This window comes from Astatotilapia calliptera, chromosome 10 (assembly GCF_900246225.1).
Source record: "Astatotilapia calliptera chromosome 10, fAstCal1.2, whole genome shotgun sequence".
Taxonomy (NCBI): Eukaryota; Metazoa; Chordata; class Actinopteri; order Cichliformes; family Cichlidae; genus Astatotilapia; species Astatotilapia calliptera.
The window spans coordinates 21,822,017-21,841,792 of NC_039311.1; the positions used below are offsets into that span (position 1 = coordinate 21,822,017).

General features: G+C 39.1%; 1 protein-coding gene across 4 annotated transcripts in view; it reads right to left on the reverse strand.

The window, feature by feature from the left end:
- Positions 1-19,518, reverse strand: part of gabra1 (gamma-aminobutyric acid type A receptor subunit alpha1) — a 37,550-nt gene extending 18,032 nt beyond the window's left edge. Inside the window, exons 1-8 of one of the 4 annotated variants that reach the window (XM_026182503.1) lie at positions 19,128-19,517; positions 18,336-18,544; positions 16,717-16,822; positions 11,801-11,913; positions 10,809-10,876; positions 8,890-9,110; positions 6,738-6,820; positions 3,631-3,774 (exon numbers count right to left, since the gene is read on the reverse strand). In XM_026182503.1, coding sequence (XP_026038288.1) covers positions 3,631-3,774; positions 6,738-6,820; positions 8,890-9,110; positions 10,809-10,876; positions 11,801-11,913; positions 16,717-16,796 — 709 coding nt within the window. In that variant the 5' untranslated portion in view covers positions 16,797-16,822; positions 18,336-18,544; positions 19,128-19,517. The other 3 variants (XM_026182506.1, XM_026182504.1, XM_026182505.1) reach the window with 3 other exon arrangements.
- Between the last annotated feature and the right edge of the window lie 258 nt (positions 19,519-19,776).

Sequence of the window (19,776 nt, forward strand, 5' to 3'; positions counted from 1 at the left end):
TCTTTTGATATGGAGCAATGCAATTTGGTATCTCTTTAACACTAATTGCCATATTTTAAAGTAACATTGTGATGGAAACAGTGTTGTCTTTACGTTCCTTTATGTTTTCACAGAAAGCCAAGAGTATTCCCTAGGATATAAGCATAGATTCTTAGACAATTACCTGAGAGGATTGTCCTGAAGATGCAGAAATCAATTAAAAGCTGTACACAATGATTTAAGTTTTGGGAAAAAGTTATGGTTTTAGCTGTTAAATTGGGGAAATAAAAGTCTGTTTTTGGAATTATTGTGTATTTTTCACGAGCGTTAACACCACTGCTTTGGTTTACTTCTTAAGACTGAGACTGACCAGAGGTGGCCAGGCCAATCCCACGTAGTGATCTACAAATTAGGCTAGAGACATGGTTCCCATTTTGTTAGCAAATTAGCTAGCGTTGATAAGGTAGAAAATAGTTCTGGTAAAACAAATAAACAAACAAAAAACAAACAAATCACTACGAGATCGAAAAGCAATCAGTTTTAATGATAGCAAATAACAGTGAGTTGATGAGCCTGGCAGTGCATCTTACTCCTGTCTCTCTGTATCTGTCTACCCTTAGCTTCACTGAGCTAGGTTACATATGTTTCCAGGCAATATTTCCAGCCTGGAAACATCTTTTTATTTTCATTTATTTTGTTTTGTTGTCTGACAAATGTTAAAGCAAGTAAAGCTATTTGTTAAATTTCATGAAGAGCATTATTTATACACTGTGGTCATATGTACATGTACAAAATCGAGCCTAGCATTAGTTTAGCCACGCCTGACCCAACATGGAGACAAACTTATCTCAATCTCAGCAGATCAACTAATGTCATCTTCACATCAGCTTTTCCAGTTTTCCACATACAGTGGTGTGAATAAGTGTTCCTGATTTTCAGTTTTTTTGTATGTTTGTCACATTTAAATGTTTTAAATCTTCAAACTAATTTAAATATTAAACAAAGATAACACAATTAAACATACATCATAAAAATGCCGTTTTTAAATGATGATTTCATTGATTAAGTTATCCAAACCTACAGGGCCCTGTGTGAAAAAGTGATTGCCCCCCTCCCCACCCCCATTAGAGCATAGATTAACTATGGTGTATAACATGTTTGGAATTTTTGTTTCAATTTCTCAAAAAGGTTACAAAGCCATTTTTTAAGCTTTGGGATTCCAGCGAATCACAGTGAGAGCCATTATCCACATATGGCAGAAACGTGGAACAGTGGTGTACTTTGCCAGGAGTGGCAAGCCAACCAAAATTACCGCAAGAGTACAGCAAGGACTCAACCAAGAAGTCACAAAAGACCCCAGAACAACATCCAAAGAACTGCAGGACTCACTTGCCTCCGTTAAAGTTAATGTTCATGATTCCACCATAAGAAATATACAGGGCAAAAATGGCCTGCATGGCAGAGTTCCAAGACGAAAACCACTGCTGAGCAAAAGGAACATTAGAACATCATCAGCAGAACAATGATTCCAAACAGCAAGTCAAGCTCTTACTGGCTTAAGAAAAACAAAATGAAGACTTTGGAGTGACCTGAATCCGATTGAGATGCTGTGGCGTGACCTTAAAAAGGCGGTTCATGCTTGAAAACCCTCCAGTGTGGCTGAATTACAACAAATTTGCAAAGACGCTCCACAGCGCTGTAAGATACTCATTGCCAGTTTATAGCAAAAACTTGATTGCAGTTGCTATACAATCACTTTTTCACACAAGGCCATGCAGGTTTTGATCCCCCCCCCCCCCCCCCCCTTAATAATAAACACCTTCATTTAGAAACTGTATTTTTGTTTACTTGTGTTATCTTTGTCTAATATTTAAATTTATTTGATGATCTGAAACAATCAAGTGTGACAAACATTAAAAAATAGGAAATCAGGAAGGGGGCAAACACTGTTTCACACCACTGTACATGAACATGGAAGGGGAATGGTGGGGAATAGTCCTCTCTACCTTTTTGCTTTGTGTTCAAGAAAAGAGCCATGGCATAAATAATGGCGGATGGAGAGAATTGTCTTGTTTTGAGAAAAGTGGTCCTGACTGGAATAAACCTGATTTTACAGAGATTATATAGTCTCTATCACTACTAGTCATCAGACACTAAAAAGGACCGTATCTCTAATACAGTTTATTCTGTATTGACAAAACTATTCAAACTTATTGATAAAGCTATTAAAATTAGAGCATGGACTTTGGACTTTATTTATTATTCTCAATTCCAGTTACTAATGTGAATGCCCCATGAACACTGGGTGTTTTCACATCTCTGGTTTTTAACTCTGCCTAAATCAGGTTCATTTTCTTCCTTGCTACAACTCATTTGGGCAGGTGGGAGCAAAGTTAATGTGCTTGGGTGTAGCCCAAAAGAACCACATCGAGGTGCTTAAAATGATGTGGTCTAGGTTTGGTAACAAAATAAACTATTTGCTCGTGGTGTGAACATGATCAGACTTTCACACCTGCAACATGATACTGTAAATGATGACTATAAAATCTCTTTTTCCGCTCAGTCGTCGGACTTCATAAACATCTTATATTATAGTACAGAGCAAGATAGTATTTTCATGTTTCTTTCAAGTAAATTTTCCTAGAATAGTTTTATCTAGCTCAGATATTTGACATTGTCATGAAAACATATTAACACTGTTGTTGTCTCATGTTAAAGTACATGGCAGTGACTAGAACACAACGCCCCCTTCCCTTTCTTGTTCCCTCTTCAGATACAGGTGAACAATAAGTTATCACAAGGTTAAGTGATGGATTTTTCTTTGTTTTTTTTTTCTGTGAAAATAAACCACCAATTGGAAAATGCTCCAAATGAACAAACTCATCAACAAATTTGTACCAGCAAAACAAGTACAAGATTGAAATAGCTCATAGAGTCTGTCTATGTGCCATAAATGCTTTGCTGTATTTTGCCCTTCTGCTTCTGTTCAGTTTTTTTTTTTCTGTTTTTGTGCTTGAGATTTATTGGCATGGTTTGTCTTGTGGGACTTAAAGTGGGCATAAGAATGCATTGATTTTGAGGTTTTCCAGAGACCCAAATAACTAAAACAAAACAAAATAATAATAATAAGATGGTATTAAGTCAATTGGGGGCCTGCTTCCAGTAAAACAAACAAAGGATGGAGGCCTGGGATTAAGCATTACTTTTTATTTCCAGCAGCTAACATCACTGCAAACAGGTCACCCATTTTATGCTGCGACTAATTTTTGCCAGTATCAATCAACCAAAATGAGGTGGATGGAAAAAAGATGTGGTGGCCAGTAGGGAAATAAGTATGTGGGACATAGTCTGTCATTTGTGAGGCTCAAAGTGATGCCACTACAGATGCCAATGCATTGATGCAGTTCTCAAAATTTGTAAATTCAGACTGTCTACACCATCCTTTGAGCATTTAGAAATAATTAACAAGAAGACCTCAAGAGGATAAAAGGATCTACATGGCTCTTTATGTATTGATCTTTCCCAGCAAATAAATGCCATGTGAATATTAAAATGTCTAGTAACTGAAGAAAAAATCCCTTAAAAGACATTCATTTAATTTACAACAAACCAGTTAATGAAGAGCAGACCTACAACCACAATGACACCTACCTGTGCTGGACTGGACCACACCAGAATCCACATGCTGCCCCATCAGATCATACTGGTTTAATCTGGATCCATCCTCTGCCACCACTACAGACTGGGCAGCCCCTCTAGTCCACACATACACCACCTCAGCTCTAGTGTAGGCATCTGACAAGAAACAAAAGAGTAAGAAGTTATGAATTATTGTGCTCCTGGTGTCTTGCCGTCCCTAGCTGCCTTGAACATTATATTTTTGGAGCTGCCAGGGATACCAGGTGGAAAAAAAGATAAATCTGAAGTGATGTCTTGCTCTTAATTCTTCATGTCCTACCTCATTTCATTTTGTACCATCCTGTCTTCTTGTCTGCTATTCTCCCATTTTACCACCTCAGTGCTGTCTATCATGGCTTATTTGCTATCCAAGCACATTATGCCCCTTTTTTATCCAGTGAGTTTCCACAGACCTTAGAAAACATTTTTTCCAATTATCTTTATTATATTATTATTTTTTTGTCTATGGCCTATATATATTTTATATCTTCTCACATGTGTTATAATGTGAGTTGATGTTGTGTCACATTATGTCATGACACATCATGTCATCTCTTAATTTATAAGAAAACAAGCAAACAACCTCCCATCAGGACAACATGACCTTAAACCAGACAAGTCAGTCTATTCTTCCCTCCGGCCACCCAACCTGTCAAAGCTGCAGTGTGGCTCCACCGCTGCAGAGAAAAGGATGGCTCAACTGCAGACTGCAGCATAAGGAAGAGAGCTCATCACTAAAATATTTAGGGAGTGAGTTCAATTTAAAAGCAGTTAAGGCTTGGTCCTCTCAGTCACGCTGTGCAGCTGTCTGAAAAGTGGCACAGAGACAGTGTTACATTCACTTCTCTATTGGCTTAGTTTTGCCACATTCATATTTTTTTTCTTGATATTCTTTATTTGTGTCTCTTTTCTTCTTGTTTGGTTTTTTTCAAATGTAATATAGGGTACAGGTAGCTGTCACCAGTGAACAGTTGGCAAGGTACTATCAATACTATCTAGAGTACTCCGATAAACACAGGTCTACACTTCGCGTGTCTAGCAGGATAATCAACAAACTCAATTTCAAAAATATTTGGGATGCTGTAAAAAATGTTAATAATAACAAAATGCAGTGATTTGCAAAATCAAATAATTTGAAAATCATTATTCACAATACAATGCCATCATCATATGTACGATTTTAAGGAAAAAAAAGGTAATTTTGAATTTCATGACAACAATTTATCTAAAAAAAGTTGGTACAGGGACATGTTTACTACATTTACCACTGTGTAGCATCCAATCATCTTTTAAAAATAGTCCATAAGCATCTAAGACCCGAGGAGACCAAGTAACATTTGGTCTCCTCGGTCTTGGAGACCAAATGGAGACCATTTGGTCTCCAAGATGGTCTCCAAGATGGTCTCCAAGATGTTAGCAGTTGAGGACTCCGTGGATCGGACTTGTTTGTTCAGCACATCTCACAGATGCTTGATTGGATTGAGATCTGGGGAATTTGGCGGTCACGTGAACACCTCAAACCAATTGTTGTGCTCATCAAACTATTCCTGAAACATGCTTGCTTTGTGTTAGGGTAAAAAATCCTCCTGAAAGAAGCCACAGTGATCAGGGAATGACCTTTCCATGAAAGGACCTAGATGGTCTGCAGCAATTCTTAGGTAGCTGCGTGTCAAAGTAACATCCGCATGGATGGCGGGACCTAAGGTTTCCAGGCAAAACGTTGCCCAAAGCATTCCATAGTCCATCCTGGTGCCAGGTGTTCCCCAGGTAAGCAACACACATGCACCAAGTCCACACATCCACATGATGTAAAAGAAACCATGATTCATGAAACCAGCTACCCTTTTCCTCTGTTCTTCTTCATTGCTGGTGCTTTCAGTGGTGGACAGGGATCTCTTCAGATTTTATAAATCTTGTGATATTATACTAGTCTGCAGCTTTGAAGCCCCATATGTAACAAACTGTAATGCACGGTGTGTTCTGACACCCTTCTATTACAACCAGCATTAACTGTTTCTGCATTTTGAGCTACAGTACCTTGTCTGTTGAATCGGTCCACACGTGCTAGATTTCGCTCCCCCAAAACATCAATGAGCCTTGGCCATTCATTACCCTGTCTGTGGTTAACCACTGTTCCTTCGTTAGACCACGTTTAATAGATACTGACCATTGGAGACCCCGAACACCCAAAAACAGCTGCAGTTTGGAAGATCCTCTGACTGATTTGTTTAGGCATCAAAATGTGGCCCTTATCAAACTCACCCAAATTCTTATACTTGCCCATTTTTCCTGCTCCTAACATGTCAACTTTGAGGACAAAATGTTCACTTGCTCACTAACACATCACACTCACTGACAGGTAATATAATCAGGAGATAATGATTGTTATTCACTTTACCTATCAATGGTCAGAATTCTATGCCTGTATGTACTATGCAGTTTAGCATGGTCTTGGTGAAATATGTAAGGCCTTTATTTGTATTAATAGACAGCAATTTCTATAAATGTCCCTGACCCAAAGATCGCAGGCATCCTAGATTTATTTTTGGACTTGCCCCTTGCGCACAGAGATTTCTCCAGATTTTATAAATCGTGTGATATTGTGTACTGTAGATGCTGGAGTATCCATGAAATTGTTCCACAATTTGTAGACAGTTTTTTTTGGAGACCATCAATCTCTGCCTGTCTTTAGTTCTGAGAACTTCTGCCTCTACAACATGCTTTTTTTTTTTTACATACCCAGTCACTGTTACTGATCTGTTCTCAGTTAACCCAAATAATTTCAAAATGTTCTTTCAGTTATTTCTTTTTAGTAACATTTATTTCTGACCTATCCCAACGTTTATAACACATGTTGCTTCCATCAAACTTTAAAGTGAACTAATATTTTTCCATCAAATAGCATATGGTCTCAGTTCAAACATTTAATGTTTTCTGGTTTTTTAATCTGAAGGAAATAGGGCTTTAATGGATTTGCAAATCATTGCATTTTGTTTTAATTTCCACAGGATTACACAGTGTTGCAAGCTTTTTGAAACCTAACTTGCATAAGATTATAAGTGACAACAGAGGCTACTTACAGCTGCCAAACTTCAATGGACAAGCATGAGCATCCATAGGGAAGTCCTCTAGATGCATAGGACATTCTGCTCTTACTGTAAGCCTAGAAAATGTTCACAAAGACATGGGCAGTGAATTAGAAAAAAACAGAGTATAGAGGAAAACAGAGCATGTGGCAAAGCGGGCAGAAAAATAATGAAAGTGTGATGACAGTAGAATTAAGGCAGAATGACAATTCATTACAGTTAGGCACAAGAAACATGTGGTATATTATTCTTCTTTCCAGTCTGTTGGGACCAGCGCCTGTTGAACGAAGCTCTACTACTTTTCCCCAAACCAACAGAAGTGCTCCAGTTCCCTGAGCTGTGAGTTTCTATTTCCTGACAGCCTGGTGAAAAACAGCATGTCAGGCCACCCGTGACACACTAATCTCCCATCTATCCCTCATCTCACTCATCTGTGACAGCAATATGGGCTCCGCCTATCACCCCTCCCCCTGCTAGTAAACATGTTGAAACAAATGCTTTATGATCCTTGCTTTAGACATCTCACATTAGCATCAGTCTGTTTTGTGCATCGAGGTTTGCACTGTCATAAATGGTTTTTTTTAACCAACTCTGTGGAAGGATACTGAGGTGTCACACCTTATCAACTCAATGGTTCATGCGGCATCTTCAAAGCAATAAATCATAATATGGTTAAAAAATAAATAAATAAATACAAATGTATTTTCCTGACGAATGCTATTGCAGTTACAATGACATTAACATCTGTGCTGGAAATTTATGGTGCCTTACTGTAATACAGACATTAAAATGCAAGCATTGAAACACTTCATCAATGTGACAGAACTTAAAAATATAAATATAGTTGTATGGTAAATCATATTTGTGTGAAGGAGCCAAAAAAAAGTATATTCTTTATATTAAATGGGGTAGATGCAGTGCACATAAAACATTAACTCAGATAACACTGTCGACAGCCCTTTCCAGAACATAGTGACTTGTAACATGAAGCTTTTTTACCCAGTATTTCATACCTTTTAACACATTCTAATGCCAAACACCAAGACCTGACCTATAGCATTTGCAAGTTTAGCTGACAAAATCCAATGATGACCACCAAATCCATTAAAAATACATGAATAAAGACAACCTTGGATGACATTATCTTTCATTATTATGACCATGGCATTTAAAATTTATTATGAATCAATCAAATATAATTTTTTACTTATTAATACACCAAATGTGTCTTGAGAAACAAAAAATTTAATAAATAACGGGCTGTTGTGTCTGAGTCGTGTGCTATATACGTTTTCTAGCTGGACACAGAAAATACAAAACCTTGTTACTGGTTTATGGTGCCTTGTCACTGGAGCAGTACCATTTGATGTGTGTCCTTGACAGGGGGTAATTATTTGTGGTTTGCATTTTATAGAGCTCAGTCTTAAACCTCTGATGACAATTTTATACCGTAATGTAAAAAGTACAGAAATGGACCTTCTAAAAAAAAATGCTAAATAAGGGGGCATTCATTATTTTACACTGTGCATTTTTATTATCATTTATTCATACACTTGGAAACGCTTTCCTAGTCTTACTCATGAATTACAATGTGCTTATAACACACGTCTTCAGAATGTGGAAAAAAAAAAGCAGAGCACTGTGCCTTTAGTGAGAGCTCTCCAGTACCTTTTTTTACTGCTTGGGAACAAATTTATCTCTTTTAGACCTTCAAAAAAGATACACATAGTTACTTTGAGGTCCAGTTATTAGTACTAGGGGATACATCTGTGTGGCTTGCAGCTGTAGGGACTGACATGAACTTTTACTGTCCTCATCAAACTATGTCAGACTTTTTTTTTTTTTTTAAATACATGGTCTTGGGAAGGACTGACACAACTAGAACAGGGAGTTCAGAACTCGAAGCGAAACTCTAGGCTAAGTAATTTCACATCATTCCTCACAATTTCTCCACATCAGTCTTCCATAACTGAATTCTTCTTTTTCAGCTAAGACCATTAAGATCTACTGTTCCTTTAGCCCAGATTCCTCATCAAATGTTGCATGTAATGAAATAATACCAGTCGCTTTTCAGTCAATCTCAAAACATTATCTAGTTCCTTTTAAAATCTTTATTGCACCAGGGCAGTAGAATACATTGGCCTACCTCATGGTATAAAGTAGTGTGCCTTCCTCTGTGATTCGCAGAAGCTTGTTTGGCATGGTCATGTTGTGCGCCACTGACTTTTTGCCATTGTGGAAGAAAGTATCGGGGGTCCAGATCTTGCTGGCCATCAGGTTGTTGAGACGTAGCACAGCCATGGGGCCTTTGAACTTTAATCTTTCATCCTTCCAGCTTTGTCTGAAGAACACATCAATTGTGTACTCCTACAAGAAGCAGGTGAGGCACAGACAAAAAAAACACAAGTCAACAAAAAGTCGTGCTCCACCACCTCGTAGCAGTTTTCTTTGTACTTTTACCTTCAGCTGGTTTGAGGAAGATGCTGAGTAATCTAACCTCATTTTTCCCCTGTTGCCATGTTCTCACTTTTCTTCTCTCTTTTTTTTCTTCGTTTTGCCTCATGTCACTTTGACTTTCTTATGGTTGGCCTAGTTTCCCTGCTGGTAACTGTCTTTTTACATTAACGGTTTTGCCGAACATAAAGAAGAAGAAGGATAGAAGAAGAAGGTTTCCTGGCTGGTAAGTGTATTCTTTTTTTTTTAAAGAATGCCTCCTTTGTACAGTAACTTTGCTGTGTTTCAAACAGTAATATGTGGCTTTGCCTTTCCATTTTCTTCTTTTATGTTATTTACATAATTATTGTCTGGTCAGTTTAATGTGCCCTATGCAAATACAGAATCATTAATTATCTGGCCATTTGGTTTTGCATTGTCAGGTAAGTGCCAAAAATGATCATTGTTAGCATTTATCTTTGGGGGGACTTCTTTGCTCAGTAATCTAAATTACACCGGACACAAAAAGGAAGCACCGGACACAAAATTAGGAGGACATTTCATTTTCAAGCCAGCTAATGACTAGCTGAGAGCAGATTTTAATGGTTCCACATGACCGCCCGGCAGAGTAAAGGGAGCCAGTAAAAATTACAGAACAGCGTGGGGTTTTTTTTTATTCTCCCCCGCCTCTTTGCCTCTCAGTTCCCGTAAGATAATTAGTATGAAGTGAAACAGAGCTTCAAGGCAATAAAGCAGGATAGGGAAAGGCTGGAGATGGAGAAAATGTTCCTCAGCTCTTCCTTCTGGCTTTAACAGAAGCAAAATAGTTGTGGCCTGTATGTCAACCAGTGCAATTAACTGAGATTATATCAAACAGAGCAGACACACTTCACGTGCTTATAACAGGAGTGTTTTTGTTTTTTTTTATCAAGGCTGGGTAGTGAGTCGTTTAAATGAGATTAATTGGTTTCTGGTGAACAGGGTAAAGATCACTTGTGTTGGAACAACTTACATTTTGTGTGTGTGTGTGTGTGTGTGTGTGTGTGTGTGAGTGTGTGTGTTTTCAGGTTGAATGTTAAATAAGACAAAAAAAATAAAAACGTTTATTAATATTTCTTTGCATTTTGTAGCTTCTTGTAATTTCAGATGGGTTCAAATAGCTTGACCTTTCAAACTGCAGAAAAACACAATAAAGTATGACTTGTTTTTAAATCAGATTAAACTTTAAGCTTGTCATAATCAATCACTCATAATCACAATTTTGCTTGTTATTGTATTGATTTGTTCTTAATTATACTTTAGTTCATGTGAATGTTCCAAAATAATGCAAGTAATTTTATTGTCTATCCTTCCAACTTGTACAAGAAGGATATTTGAGGATTTTTTTTTGTAGTATACACTGGTACCACAGCATTTTTGTAGCATGAGCTTACAAACCATGAACCGGAAAATTTAGTTTGCAGGTGACAGTTTTATTAACACATCATAAGTTAATAGAATGAATCTACAAATCAATAGATATTTCACAGCTTAAAGAACACTGTGTCCAGAAAGGCTATAAGGCAGGGCTAAAGATGGAGGGGAGGAATACCAGAAAACTAATGACATTTATAGAGGCGAAAAGAGTCTTACCATGTCATGGTCCGAAACTGGCCCAATACTAGTCACGAAAATGTCAGTCTTGACTTCAGTTACACGCTCTGTTGAAGCAGGAAATTGCTGAGTGAGTGACTATCAGTGGCATTCATTAGCTTCTAACTACCTGTTAACACAGGACCACCTGGCTATAGCCTCTGAAGCACTAAATCTATTCGGAAATATTTTTAGCACTTAGACATGCACACAAGAAACAAACAAAAAAACAAAACATTTAAAAAAATGTCCACTTTGGATGTCAATAACCATTTCTGTTGTTATTGAAACCGGACAGGGCTTTAATCTCTTAATAAATTTGTGCATTGCTGCATTGTTGGAAATGTGCCATTCTAGTCCCATAATGCTGATAGCCAAAATGGGACCACTGAGGATTCATTTGGAATGGGCTGCAGAGAGCGTGTGTGTGTGTGTGTGTGTGTGTGTGTGTGTGTGTGTGTGTGTGTGTGTGTGTGTGTGTGTGTGTGTGTGTGAAAGGTTTGTGGCAGAACAATTTATGAATGATACCCATCATAATCCATAATTTCTTCCCCTTGGCTGCTGAACTTCTAGCAGGCGTTGTTTTATTCGCCTGTCTGTTTGATGCCTGCTGCATCATACTGTGCAATCCTCAGTGTCCTTCACACACTAATTCTCACATCATCACTCCCTCCTTTCCCTTTTACTCTCTGTTTTTCTTTCTTTATCTAGTTTGCACCTTTTCATTTCCTGGATTTGTCCTTGAATTCCTGCCATTTTGCTTCCGTCTTTTGTCAATGGATAGTTGACAATAGAAGGAACAAACACACACAAAAGCAGGATAGAAGGGCCAGGTCTCAGATTGTTTTACCTTTTAAAGTCTGACACTTACTGCAAGCTCCCCTCTGTAACATTTAAACCCTTGGAGATTATTCTATTGCAAGTTTTAAAAAAAAGACAAACAGCAGCCATTATGTGGGACAAAATATATGCAATGACTTGGGTTTACTGACCTCCTAGTCCTGGCCTGAGGCGATTGTCATAGCCATCCAGAAGGCTGTCTAAGATCTTTGTGAAGACTGTAGTGTTATCTTTCTGTTGATCTGTCATGCCGTTCTGCCCAGAGCTGGGAACGCAAAGAATAAGATTTAAAGTCACAGCTAGAATCTAAAACCACAGTCAGAACTCTCAACTGTGTAAACTGTATTATAAATCAAAGGGGGAAGAAGGACGGTTTCAGCTTTGTAGTTAATGCACATGGGTAGCGTCAATGCAGCGTGAATCACATTGTGATAACACAAAGAAAACTCAGCCAAATCCTATATGACACTGACAAATTTAGCTGCTAAATTAGAATTCAGTGTGTGAGCACGAGCATAAGGTTTCAGATCATATTGATATGAAATAAATAAGCAAGTGATTGTTCAGAGGTGGACTGGAAACGAACGTATCCCATGAGGCCAAGTTTTTCTCTACTATTAGCACATTCTCACTTCCAAGTCATCACTGACGCTTGGTCAGAACCAGTTGGCGTAACATGTTCACACACTATAGCATTACATTCCAAAGCACAGATTACATTTTTGCCAGATGACAAAGTATAGCAACTGAAAAAAATGACTGGATAAATTGAACTTGGGCTAGTGGATAGCATTGAAGAGCGCTATTATTCAGTGTGATAGCAGGAGTTCCAGTTTCTTTGGCTTTTGTTTTGAAAAGTAGAATGGGAGGCAGAGCCTTCAGTTTTAAGATTAGACTTAAAACTTTATTTTGGCTCACATGACCCTGAAACCTCCCTTGGTTACACTGCAATAGGTTTAGGCTGCTGGGGGATTCCAATGATGCACTGAGTGATTTTCTGCATTTAATTATTAATTATTATTAATCTCTGGATCCTTTCACAGCATGTCTCTCTCTTGTCTTCATTTGCTCACCCCTAACCGGTCGGGGCAGATGGCTCCCTCTGAGCCTGGTTCTGCTAAAGGTTTCTTCCTGTTAAAAGGGAGTTTTCCTTCCCACATCCGCCAAAGTGCTTGCTCATAGGGGCTTATATGACAGTTGTCGTTTTCTGTTTTTTTGTATTATTGTAGGGTTTATATCTTACAATATAAAGCACCTTGAGGCAACTGTTGTTTGATTTGGCCCTGTAGAAATCAAATTGAATTGAACTGATTTCAACTAAACATTAGTTTTGACTTATTAGTCTCAGTTACTATATGGTTAGGTTTAGGAGTAGAACAACTTTACATGTTAGCCACCTCTCTGCCATTGTCTCATCCCATAACAGTGATGGCACAGCAGGGTGCATTTGGCTATAGTTTTACAGGCCACCATGCACAATGACAAATGGCTCAAGGGGTATCCAGTGTGTTAAAATGCTACGCCAAGGGGGGTCCATCCCAAACGTCAGTATGTGTTGACTTGATAGTGAGACCAATTTGACACTGGATTTATTTATTTATTATTAGTGGGGCGTGTGGGCTGCATAGCATGTACCGTATGTGTAGGTACACTCAGCAGAGAAAATAGAGAGTGAAATACAGAGTAGACATAGAGAAACCATAATACATTATTGATGCCTTAATATGGACTTTTAGATCACAAAGCCCTTGCTGAATGTGCTCTTTGAACAACATGAAACAAAATGCTTAGAGCAATGCTGAAAACACTCACAATCAGTAATTGTTAGAGGAGGGTTTGCATCTCCACACATAAATATTTCAACGCACTCATAATCTGGGATACAGCCCCTAATTACAATGTGTAGCACAAGGACTGCAGTGAAAGAGCACGTGTGTCTATGAAGGAATGCATGCATGTACCATCTGCACCCACAAGCTTCCATATATGAGAGCACAATGATTATCTTCAACAGCATATTTTATTCTGCTATCATCTTCGCCTCCTTTGCTGTGCCAAAGGGATTTGGTTTGATTGCATGCAAAATAAACAGCAAGTGTTTGGAAACAAGCTCTGCTAGCTGAAAAGCTCCAAGGAGAGAGAGAGGTCATCGAGATTAGTTAGCGGGGACCTGCAAAAGGTTGGAGGGAAAAGTAGGAGGGATAGCGGGTGGGAGAGTGACGCCTATTAAGAATGGGAGTTAAAGCTTCAATGTATAGTCTAAAAAGACAAAAAACAAGGGAATAGAGACTCAAAAGCCTTGGAAAAGTGAAGATACAGTTTCGACTGCCACAACCACATAGATACATAGTTCTCAAAAAAAGCTATAGGTCTGAGGCAGAGCCTACAGATTTCAACATTAACGTGCTAAACACTTCTTTGTAAATAAGGATGCACCATCCACATCCGCATGGGTTTTTAAGAGATGCTTAATCTAACTCTGCCTCCAGTTTTCCTTAATTCACAAGTGTCCACTTTTCTCTGAAAATTAATAAATACATTTAAAAAAAGCATTCAAACTTTAGAGACTGATGAGCAATTTCTTCGCCCATAAACACAGTCGGTAACTGCTTTGAAGTGCTGTAATTCAAAATAATAATAATTTTTTTCTTTTTTGTTCTGGTCTGAGGAGCCAATTATGTATAAAAACAGACAGCACAAACCGCATACATGGCACATCAGCTAAGACTAAAATAAATCACAGTCTACTTTGCCTTAGTTTTGTGTATTTCCCATTTTCACAGTATTTATCTGGTATTTTTCAGATTTGCCAAACTAGAGTAAGACACCCCAAAATATAGCCTTCCTCTTATAATCTCCACCAATATAGAATACAAGCCACGCTCCTTTACGGTCAACAGGTATTTAACAGGATGCAATGAAAATATTCATAATCGGTAAAACTAATTGGAAAAATTCACTGTCAATCTATCTATTAAATCATTTTTCACATTTCTTGAATGACATTTATTTTATCTTAACTTGACAAACTTTGATCCTCATTAGGGGCAGATATTTTTTAAGCTATATGTGGGAAATAGTTGAGTGTAGAGGTTAGAGTTGTATGTCGAGGACAAGAAAAGAATACAGAAAAAAGGTGATGTGGAAGAATAAACATGTTTATCAGCCAGGGGCTACTTCCTACTGAAACATTGTACACCATCCCCATCTACAGGTCATCTGAACAGCAACAATGCTGCTCACACACTCTCTGCCAGTGTCTCTCTTTCTCTGTTAACCTGTATCTGTCTCTCTCTTTCTCCCTCCTTCGCTCTCTCTATATCTGTCTATCTTGTCAGCCGGATATCTAATTATAAGGCAATTTCTTTCGTTGGCAACATGCTGTAGCAGAGTTCTAGGTCTTCCTGATTACCGTGTCTTGTTTAAATCCCCCAAGGTGTGTGTGTGTGTGTGTGTGTGTGTGTGTGTGTGTGTGTGTGTGTGTGTGTGTGTGTGTGTGTGTGTGTGTGTGTGTGTGGGCGCGTCTCTGTGTGTTTGTGTTCGTGATTTTATATTTGACTTCAAAAAGGGGACTGGATTATACAGTAAATCTTTGGGTGATAATTGCTTAGCAGTTTGCGTTGACAGTTCCTCAGTAAGGTAATGAGTACTTTTAGATTTTCTCTAATGTACAACATATCAAACCCCATGAATCAGACCCTCTATTTGCAAGTCAGTGCTTCGCAAGCTAAAGCTGCTGTTGTGTTTAATTGGAAACAATGAGTTAAAAATACAGAGATGCTGCAATTCATCAAATATTTAAAATGGGAAACATTTTATATGTCTTCTGCATGTTCTCAAGGCGTGTTATCTGAGACACAACCTTCATGCTCCATGTGTATTTTTGTGACACAGAAAAAGCATTCTGGACCATCAAGTCATCTCCAGTGAAGTTAACTGCCTTCCTGGATTATTCAGCTGTGAGGCAGATCCAATCCCTTTAGTTTCTCCAATATTGTACACGTGATTTAAAAAGGGGTTAAAGTTCCAATGGTCTTATTTAATAAATCACTTGTCCTTTTGGAACGGTCTGATTTGTGTTCTTGAATCTTTAACCGTATGCTTTTATGTTTTCTCGCTGTTGAATCGTATAGGAATTAATGCATGGCAGTATTTTTTTTTTAAATTGTGTCATGTTTTTTCAACTTTCCTCTCCCTCTCTGTCCTTGCTGGTTTGCTTCAGGTTTAGCTGACGTCCAACACTTCAGTGTTGACACTGAGAAGAAGTGTGTGTAACTCAACCCCCGCTGTCCCTGAAGCCACCGTCAAAAAACACATGTGCAATAACCCTTGCCAAATGTCTCTGTGCAACACACACCATCTACTGTACACAACCCAGGACTGAAATCTAGGAATGTAAATGTGTCCTGCATGGCTAGTGAACCAAAAAAAGTGTAACACTGTGATAAAGCTGATAGAGGCTATTTTGGCTTTCATCTTCCCCCCACTATGCGCCACTTAATATTACCACTATGCAATTAAAAGCATGGAGGTGTCCTGTGAGGATGCCCCAGTTACAACCACAGTGAATATGCTTTAATAGAGAGGAGCCCAATACACCAAGCAATAGGTAGTAAGACAGACTATCAGCATTTCAGGTGAACAGAACTAGTTACCTCCATGTTTAGCTGATTCACTGACATATTTACAGTACAAGCCTGTTGACCATTTTGTAAGCAAAGACACCAGCTTTAAAAGGTACTTCTGCTTTTTCATAAAAGTGCCCACAATTATTTTTAATTTTTTGCCTGATGCAATCTGATGTTCAAATCGTGATGTGCAATTAGAGTTCCAATAATAGCATGATCGTATGGGCTGTATCTATGCCTACAAGAATGACCACCCTCAACATTGTTTTTTCCCCCTCTAGCACTGTGCAAGCCTTCAAAACCAAAACATGTTAACAGTGTGAAGACATAGATATGAATCTGTGAGGCATCTTATGCAGATTTGTGACTTTAATGATTTGTCCAGTGAATCCGATAGAAATACAGGATATGTGCAATCACAAGTTCAAGTTTATTCTTACCTTTTCCCAAACAGTACGCTGTTGGTAAAAAGCAAGCAAGCCCACAGATACAGAAAGAGCGTCCGGCCCCGTCCACACATGGTTGCAATATGAAGACCTTTCACTGCTGGGGTTCAAAGAGAGAGAGCGAGAGACAAAGAGAGAGAGAAAGAGAGAGAAAGAGAGAGAAAGAGAAAGAGAGAGAGAGAGAATGGACATCATTATCAAGTCATATGAGCCAGTGGCACACCGTCATTCCTAATATTTCAGTGTCAGCAAATAGGATGTGGTAAAACACCAGCAAACATGATTATGGACCAGGATGCTTTATGTGAGGTTTTTTGGTCCTGACTCTCAACATCACTAACAGATTCACTGACAGCACATGAATCAAAAACCAAATAGCCAAGCCACATGCACTGATGTACTGGGCCATTACATCCAACATTACATCAAAGATTTGACATCAAATTTTGCATTACATGTCACGTTGACAGAGCCACATTCTACACCCAAGCCACGAGAGAGATAAGAACTGATCAACGTTTTGATTACCAAAAAGGCATACGGTGTAAACACATTTCTCATAATTGATGCTTAATCCATATGCATAGGATATGGCTGCATCTGTAGCGCATAATAATTAAGCAGAAATAACAAGGAAACACATCACTGACCACATAACACCCCCGTGAGCTTGTAGCACCTGTACACAGCCTCCTCTAATACCCTATAATTTGAAACTGCGTTACCGCAGTATTAAACCAAATCTCCCTAAAAGACCAATATTTGCATCTTCTCTATTCATTTAGCTGTGGCAGTCGGGTCATAAAGTGTACAGACGATAGAAAGGGTTATTGTGCATGTAGATCACAATGCCCCAAATCACAATCCATTCCTGAAAGCATATTCAGTGTGTCCACGAGAGGGCCAGTTACTAAGTTATTAAAAAAAGCGCTAAAATTTCACAAACGACCATAAAATGGTGCCAAAGAACCACAGCCCAGATAGAAGACAATACCCCTGATACTTGGCTGTGGTGTGCCAAGATGCACAGTGAGCGGGATGCACAGTGAGATGAACATGCACTGCTCTGTTAAAATGAAATGAAATGAAAATAAATCCCGAGGCTGACAAGGACTTGATAAGCGAGGATACTACAGATTAAGGAACGGAGGAGAAAATCCCGCATAGGCACACTTTCTAAGTTATTCAGAGGAAATGTCACCCTGTCCCCAACAACATATGAATACATATTTGACACGGACAGACATTTGGCATGCAACTGGCATCGTTGCATGGATGCTCTAAATACATGCATGACGATCGGATTCGTGCGTGGCAGAGTAATTAAGCAAATGTACGTTGATGCTATTTTATTCGGAGCGCTGTCCGTGGTGATGAAACCAAGCTGCCTCCCTTCAAAACATCAAGCAGCTCGTGTTCTCCACAGAAATCATTTTTAAAAATCCCCCAAATCGCTTCTAATTTCGACGACAAACTGCCCCTTCCTCCCCTGTAAAACTCGTCTTCGGTTATAGCGGTGTCCAGCAACAAACCATCCCTTTCTGAATCCGACTGTTCTCTCGCGCTTTTGCCTGACAGAAAGGCGAGAAAAAAAAAACGAAGAAATCACTTACAGCAGATGAGTCGGGGTATATTCGTTGCCCGCTGCCTATATCCTCAAACTTTTACGAATAGCTTTTCTAGCCGGACTGAATGAGAAAAAATCCTCTGTGATCTCAGATCTGACGAATTTTAGCTTGAGGCTGGAGAAGCGGCTGCTGACGATATGCGCAGGTCTCTCTCACTGTTCATTGGTGGTGCCGTAGTGAGTTCAACTCTCAGTCTGTCAGCAGCAAAGAAAAAAAAAGAAAAAAAGGAGAAATCTTCTGCTAAACTACCAAATCTGGTCTGTGTACCGACATCCCCCTCCAAATTATTGCTGTTCACCGACCGTATCTGTAAATAAAGCGCACACCAAACAGACTATGTCCAAGCGCAGACTATTTAATTTTAGAATAGGCTGTGCAGACCTAATATAAAGAAAAGCCCGCCCATTTTATATGCAGCACAATTTAACTTCCACTGCTGTCGCACTAATCTCTTTTCACTGGCCGCTAAATAAAAATCCTCTTACATTTTTTGATTGGAATTCCTTGTTATTTTTTCACCATCTCGCTCTCCCTCTCTCCCTGACTCCTACGTGATGATTTCCAAAGAGATTATATTGACATTCATCAAAAAGACCGTCTCACGACCTGAAACAGCTAGGACATCGTATGGACAAGAGTTACGGCTATAAAACGGACAGTGAGTTCTCGCAATGAAGAGGAAAAATGAATTAAAAAACGATGCTATGGCACAGATTCCCGCGCACCAGCGGGGGGAAAAGACACATCCACAATGTTAAGAAAATCGTGTTCCCTCACCAGCTTGCACTGATGACACGAGCTTCTCTCTCTGCAATAAAAAAAATCCTCCTCGAATCACTCGCCGTCTACTAAAAACCCACGTTTCGCATCGAGACCCCAACACTGTTTCTGTTTACAGCCAAATATTCTGCTGCTACAGCCGCGCCGCTCCAGACTGAGCACAGAACGACGAGGAGCGCTGAGCTGCGTGCATCTGCAAGGGAGGGAAAAAAACGAGCTTATGATAACCGGCGTATATTTTTGTAGTCGTCTGCGTATTTCAAGTTAAACTACAAATCAGGGGACATTTTCATCACCAAGGACTCTGAAAGAAGGCATAAGTGGAAAGCAAGGGCATTCTTATGGGCAGTTTACATCATATCACTATGACTGATGGTCGCATAAGCCTCTTATAAATCTCGTCTGTTGATCCTAGAATGATTTTGACAGAGGAACAACTCTTTTTTTCGCCTTCAGTTTTGACTGGGGGTTTATTTTCATCAGAGCAGGCAGAGTGAGCTGGCAGTGTAGTCACGTCAGTCTTGTCTGCAGTGCAACGTTTCCTCTGTGAGCGTGAGTGTGTGTATGTGTGTGCCTCTTCACGCGTGGTTAAAGTAGTGCATGTGAGTGATTAGTTGTGACGGACGTCATGGGTTTGTATGCCTCC